This window comes from Boleophthalmus pectinirostris, unplaced genomic scaffold (genome assembly GCF_026225935.1).
Source record: "Boleophthalmus pectinirostris isolate CB_2022bp ecotype Guang Dong unplaced genomic scaffold, ASM2622593v1 HiC_scaffold_13, whole genome shotgun sequence".
NCBI classification, from domain to species: Eukaryota; Metazoa; Chordata; class Actinopteri; order Gobiiformes; family Gobiidae; genus Boleophthalmus; species Boleophthalmus pectinirostris.
In genome coordinates, this window is record NW_026571036.1 from 32,143,918 (window position 1) to 32,151,447 (window position 7,530).

The window sequence follows — 7,530 nt, forward strand, 5'->3', positions numbered from 1 at the left end:
AATCTGAGCTTTATTTTAACACAGTGTAACCAGAAAGAGCTGATATAGTTAGAACTACAACAGATGATCTGATTTATGCTGCAAAACAAGTCTCTCACACATTAAAATTACAGTTACAAACTAGTACTAGGCAAAAGTTTTTCACTAAGTTTGTCTCTCCTTTTTTGTTGAAAATCAAAAACCTAAACAGGACCATGAACGCTCGCATTGATTCCTTGTTTCAATCAATTTACTATCACATTTTCAGGAGTCTGTGATCGTGACGTGTTCATGGTCATGTTTTGGTGTTTGATTTTCAGCAAAAAAGGCGAGAAATTTGTTTAGCAGCACAAAATCGGCTCCCCAGTTGTAGTCAGCCCTTTGTAGTGAGCTTGTGTGAAAAAAAGAAATCAGATTAAAGTCTAACAAGTCGTAGATAGAGTGGTGCTTACAGTTAGCATCACACCCCCAGGGAATGTTGATGGCATCAGCTGCACAGAATGAGCTGAGTGTATCTAAGAAAAACATGGCGACTTCTAGTTTCTTCATCGATCATCACAAACAAGAGAAGAAGAGATGAATAGATCAAACTTGCATGTGTCTGTATCTCCTTCCTTTAGTGTTTCTTTTATTTCACCGTGACTGCTGTGCCAGGCAAAAAACACCCCACACTCCCAAGAGCACGCGAGCACACTGTGCCTATTAACCCTCTTATTGTGTTAGAAAGCTACATGCGTCTTTAGTGTTACCGGGTCAAATTTGACCCGTGATTTAACTCAGCCTGAAAATACTTAAAAACACTAGTTATTATCCAATATTGTTTTTCTCCTCATAACTAACTTAGTATATGTTCATGTCCATGGAAACATTTTTTTTTTTTATTTTTTTTTTTTTTTGACTCCACAGACGTTTAATCTTAAAATATGCCACTTGTTTTTGATTACAAAAAATGTTTAAATTCACTAATTATATTTCCTATAGTGATACAATTAGTAATTATATTATATAATTGTACTATAATCATAATAATATTATTTATAATACATATAATCTAAATATAATTTATATAAGTATAATTATATTGGGTGTGAAGAGGCTTGGTGACCATGAAATGTCACCTTTTCTTGACTTGAAGACGTCTCTTTCAGCCTTTGCGACATCTGGGTTTTCCTCATCAGATGTGTGCTCTTGTTCAGGGTCATACTGAACCTCATCCACAGACGTGTGTGTGTGTGTGCGTGCGTGCGTGTGTGTGTGTGTGCGTGTGTGTGTGTGTGTGCGCACATTACTGTATCTGTCTTTTGCTTTTGTAACTATGAGGTCCACAACAAAAACAAGATGGCGAGACATCTCAAGGACCTTATCTTCCATATAAATAAATAAAAATAAAAATGTCATAACCCCGTGTTCTTGTCTCTGTTGAAATGTTCTTGCTTTGCCTGGTATGTTCCACAGTAGCATCTCCATCTCCGTGGAGATAAGATGATGATGAGTGCTGTGAGGCAACCCTGCTTTTACCATGTGTTCTTTTTTAACAAAATCTGTAATCCTAAAAATGCAAAATGAACAAGACTAATGATGCCATATTGTGGAAGATTCCAGGCAAAGAAATAACATCTGCATGGAGTCAAGCAGGTTGTGGACCCTCCAGCCTCCACCTGAAAACCTGAAAAGAACTCCTTGTGCTCGCTGGTGTGTGGTGGTTTAAGAGCTGCACATGTTGTGGTTTCCACCTCAGGGATGTGGGTTTCCTCCTGCCTCCACCACTAAAGCCAGTCAAGAATTCATTTTCAAAAACAGATAAGAGTCAGACTTTGAGTCACTATTTTTAGGACTTGTGACTTGACTTGATAAAATGGACGAAGCCCTGAGACTCAACTTGGACTTGAAGGTCAGTGATTTGGGACTTCACTTGGACTTGAAGCCTGTGACTTGAGAAGATTTGAAGAGCTCTTTTAAATCTGAATTAATTCTGTTCTGACCATAATGATTCACACTAAAAGGAAAAAATCCTATTTATACAAGTCTTACATACTCATATAAATTGCAAAAGTCCAAGCTATATTTGGTACTTTCATTTAAAGACTTGAAATGACTCAAAGCAGACGACTTGGACTTGACTTGGACTTATAAACCAGTGACTTGAGACATGACTTGGACTTGCCTGTGTTTGACTTGGGACTTGACTCGGTCTTGAGGTCAAAGACTTGAGACTTGCAAAACGATGACTTGGTCCCACCTCTGCTTTGTGTACGAATTGTGTTGTACAAATACATTTGCCTTGCCACTTTGGTTAAATTAAATATAAAAAATTAAATGAAATTACAAGTAAAATGTGCTCTACAGATAAAGTTGGATTGGACTGAAAAAAGGCATCAGAGGTTTGCAGTTTACTCTCAGTATAGTCATGTTTTCAAAAGCCATATGTATTTTACCACGATGAAAATATTACCCCAACCCTTCTTGATAAAACCCCCTATATGTTCTTGTCATTGATATCTCTAGACGATGGTAAAAAAAAAAAAAAAAACTGGCAACCTGCTTATCTTCACCTGAATTTTATCTTTAATTTTCCACCACCCACATTTGGAATACTTCCCAAAAGGTTCAAATATAGCTACAATTAAAAAAAAAAAAAGTTTCTGCTTCACTGTTACAAAATTAAAATATTGAAATACTTTACAGGGACAAATAACAAATTTTAAAATGAGTTTCTTTGACTTTAGGACAGATTGGAAGTGAGAGCTAATTTGTTAAAATTTTTGTTCATGATATCAATCAGAAAGTCTTTAAAATGCATTCTTTCTTTTAATTGCTTCTTTACACCCTTGCATTCTTGCCTCTTTGCATTCTTGTGTCCTTTCATTCTGCAGCCTTGTCTCCTTGTTTCCTTTCTTGCGTCCTTTCATCCGTGCATCCTTGTGTGCTTGTTTCCTTTCTGCCTTCCTTCCTTGCATCTGATGTGTAATCATTTATATCTCTTGTATTGATGAATAATAAGACACTGGTGAGTTATGAAATACAAATAAAGTTTATTCAGATACAACAAGTGCCCAGGCCTGCCCTGGTCACAGACCAAACAAGTGTGTCGTCTTCTCTCCTCTCCAGAGCATCTGTGTGTATCAGGAATGTAAAACTACATCTAGATCAAAGTAGAGTGACTTTTATTTCACAGTCAGGAGATAATTAACTTTGACACTTGAAGACGGGTAAAACATAAGAGTTTCATTGTCTCAGAGCATTTTCCATCTCTCCCTGGCCATTTTGTTCATCTTGGCCAAATAGCTTATATTAAATTCATAAGAATAATCTCCCTCTGCTCAGCCTTGTGCAGCATGAAGGTGTTAGGAGGTTTCTTGATTTATTTCTTCTTGACAGCATCAGTGTTGTTGACGCTTGTCCTACAGACAATAAATAAGTAGGTCCAGTAACAGAGACAGTTGTTTGATCAAGTTCCATCAGGAGTTTGGATATATACAAGCTCTGGGCTGCACACTATATCATAAAAGCATCTGTATGAATCCCATTTCATGGAGAGTGGAGACAGTTGTGTCTGCTGAACTTTACATATGTTACCTATGTAACATGTTGCAAAACATGCTACATAGGTAGCATATGTTGCTTCCTCCAGGAAGAACAGCTCAGAGCTCATGGAGGTCAATTCAATTCAATCAATCAATTCAAATACTGTCCCACTTTAACTGTATGTTTTTAACTGTATGTTTGAATAGTATTTAAATTATGTTGTTATAATAAATACATTGTATTATTATTATCATTATTATTAATTTATGTTTGTAACAGATAATACTCCCTACAACTGTACAACAACTCACTCTTATGTAACAGATAATACTCCCTACAACTGTACAATAACTCACCCTTATATGTTGTTATAATAAATACATTGTATTATTAGTATTATTATTATTTATTATTATTATTATTATTATTATTTATTTATTTATTTTTATTCATGACTGGTCTGGATCTTGGGTAAAAATACTAGGGGTGTCAAATTATCGCATTAATTGCGATTAATTAATTACAGTCAGATTTAGTGCGTTATGTTTTTTAATCGCGTTAATCTCATTTTTAATCTCTAACTTTACTGTTTCTGTATGTGAGTTGCTTTATTATAAAACCTGTTTTTATGTGTTGTTGGGACAACAACACACATACACACAAAAACCACATTTATACATTTTTTTTATTTCGGTAATTCCACTCATTGCCGAAAACCCACACAAAACGCGCGCAGTAAGAGTGATGTAAACGTCATGTTCACGTTGGCAGCGTCAGTCACACAATGGACGAGGTCGAAGAGCCAGTAGAACAGAGGCAGCAGTGCACAGGGAAAAACACATTCGTGTCTTGGAAATTCTTCTCCCGACGTGAAATATAAAAGAAAATAACAAATATAAAATCGCCTACAACTTAAATGTCACTGGTGAAAACAACCTGCATAGACTCATGATGTCTGCACTACTGTCCTATAGTGACCTGCCACATGAGGGGACACGCACACAAACAAACACACAAACACACACAAACACAAACACACACCTTCATCATCGTCATTAACCTGAGAACGCGCGGACCACGTTTCCTTCCGTAGTTACTGCGTGGACACCGACGTGCTCCCGTGAGCCGCGTGTGGATCATGTTTTCTGGCATACGCTGCGTAAACCGCGCTTCCTCCTGTGCGCCTCTAAACCAGAACTAACACCAAGACTAAAACCAGGACTAATCCAGTCCAGGACTAAACCAGGACTAAACCAGAACTAAAACCAGAACTAAAACCAGGTCTAAACCAGGACCAAACCAGAACTAACACCAGGACTAAAACCAGGATTAATCCATTCCAGGACTAAACTAGGACTAAAGTAGGACTAAAGCAGGTCTAAACCAGGACTAATCCAGTGATCTTATATATAAAGCATTTCTCTATCAATAATATTTTTAATATGGTTAAGGAAAGACTGGACTTTTTATTGTCTTTAAGTAGACAAAAGTTATTATGTTCAGATTTCCTCGTCTTTGCTACTTTACAGCAAACAGTTTCTTATTCATGGAGACTTGGGCTCAACAGCCAATTTGGAGAGATTTGTTAAACAATAAATGACTTTATAAAGTCACTTTTTTTTAATCTATATCAGTCTTTTGATCTGCCACAATAATGTAATAATGAATTTAAATGAAAATACCTCAAATTGAAGGCTTTTCTCAGCAATTTTTAGGTGAGATTAAAATGAGATTAATTAGATTAATTAATTACAGATCATAATTAATTAATCTCTAAATTTTTTTAATCGCATGACAGCACTAAAAAATACATCCATTTACACAATGACTGATTGACAGAAAACTTTTATTTACAACATAACATGTTCATCACATGTCCTCGCCTCCTTTGCTTCTTCGTGTACTTGTTTATTTAATGTTTGTTGGCTGGTAGGTTGGACCCACCATCATTTCTGGGTTGTAGTACATGGTCTGAAAGGGAGCTGTGGGAACTGTTGTTGGGCTGGTATATCCAGTCATTTGTGGGACTGTTCCATTATAACCCGGTGGTACCATCATCGCACGGTAGTTCCATAAAGGCTGAGCGGGACCTGCTGGAGCTGTGGGGTGGGTATAAGCTGCAGGTGATGTTGTGTTGCTTTTCCGTTTCCTCCGCCCAAAGTTATCAATGGGGGACCACCCTGGGAACTTGGCCTCGTGCTCCCTCTTAGCCACTCTTGCCTGCTCGAAATATGGGGCTTGTTCATTGTCTGAGAGCGTTGTCCATCTCGCCCCGGCAATTCTGTTCACCTCCGCCGAATTAGTGATATTAAATTGTTGCATAATAAGCTCCCTCTGCTCAGCCTTGTACAACATGAAGGCGTTAGGAGGTTTTTTGATGTAAGGCTTCTTGTCTCGATTGACTGCTGCTTGGGCTGTATTATTGGCAGTTCCTATTGGTCCGGTTATCTGGAACATTTTTCTCCCATTGATTATAACTGGACAAAGATTTGAGGGTCTGACAATTGCACATGGCATTTGTGGATTTGCCGTGTGTGCAGATGGTCCAGGCACTTGCTGGTACTGGCTCCAGGTTGGTTGACTGTTCCCTGTGTTAGACAGTACGACTCTCTCTGGAGGACTGGACTGGACCATCAGTGTTGGTGGCTCAACGTGACGAGCTGTAGGCAATGCTACTGTTGGTGCAGCTGGTCTGGAGTACGGTGGACTGTTCCGAGGAGCATAAAAGTTTCTCCTTGGGGCAGGTCCAACTTGTGAAGATGGGCCTGATATCACCGGGGAGACTGGGGACCGTGTGGTGTTTTCCAGGGCAGAATTTTCAGTTGAATTCTGAGCCCTGTAGTATTCAGCAATTTGGTGTTGCAACGCTGATGGCATCTGGAAGTCCACAGGAGATGTTGGTGGAACTTCATTACCAGTGCCCATACTAACACGGCCGTCCAACATGGCTTCAATTTGTTCTGCCATCGCGTCCTCGTCGGTGTCTGTCAAATAGTCCGACGACATCGACGTTTCTTGGATCTGTAAAAGCACACAAATACTTTGTTTTCATTTGTATAAATTAAAGGTGCACTATGTCACATTTTGGTTGGGGTTGGTCACCTGCTTGTTTCTATAGATATGTTATTGCTTTGCCTCAAATGTTCCACAGTGTGACATTAATCAGCTCTACCTTACATTTATTAAACTACAGGTAGTTTTGTAGCTCAAAAATGAAAACAGGCATTGTGACTGTGAGCGGGGTTTGCCTCTCCACAGACCTGACCTGTAACTTGGTCCGGTTTGGTCTCCATGAAGATAGAAAGGTGTAATACCAAACTGTGAAACATTCCAGATAAAGCAATAACATCTCCAAAAGCATTTGACAGAACCTCCACCAGAAAAGTTACACAATGCAACTTTAGAGCACCAAAAGTTAACATCAAGGAAAAAAATAAAACTTTAAATGATTTACCAACACATACATAACTGTTTTGTGGCTGATATAAAGAAAGCCAGTTAAAGTTTGAACAGCACTGTGTCCTGTGTGTGAGTGTGTGTGTGGGATGGGAGTTTACCTGTGATGCAGAGGGCGGAGGGGGACTGGCTTTAGGTGAGTTTCTTGCACCGTTGGCCTGTTTTGCCACCTCCAGAGGGCTCTCCGATCGGGAGTAAGGATTATTCCGAGGAGAATAAAAGTTTTTCCTTGGAGAAGGCCCGTGTGATCTGGAGGACCCCGGTGTTGCTGGAGAGTCCAGTGCTCCTGAGTTGCTCTCAGTGTCCTCACTTATAAAGCCGTTCATCATGGCTTCAAGTTCGGCTGCCATCTCCTTCTCTTCCTCTGTAATGGGCTCTAACTCCTACAGAAAAAGAACACTTTAAATGATCTACCACCACATTATAACAACTGTTTGATGGTTGATATAAAGAAATCCCTAGCAAAAGTTTGAATCGCACTGTTTCTATGTGTAACTTGTTTGTGTGGGATGGGAGTTTACCTTTGATGGAGAGGGCCCCTGTTTCACTGAAGAGCCCGGTGACCATGTG

The 7,530-nt window shown here is 39.0% G+C and overlaps 1 protein-coding gene across 1 annotated transcript; it reads right to left on the minus strand.

Annotated features, from left to right (window-relative positions):
- Positions 1–5,412: 5,412 nt before the first annotated feature.
- On the minus strand, positions 5,413–7,527 carry LOC129407654 (transcription factor 7-like 2). The gene is made up of 3 exons (XM_055149297.1): positions 7,441–7,527; positions 7,062–7,343; positions 5,413–6,525 (listed from the first exon to the last, which is right to left on the minus strand). Exons 1-3 carry the CDS (start codon positions 7,525–7,527, stop codon positions 5,413–5,415), a joined length of 1,482 nt encoding a protein of 493 aa, XP_055005272.1.
- Between the last annotated feature and the right edge of the window lie 3 nt (positions 7,528–7,530).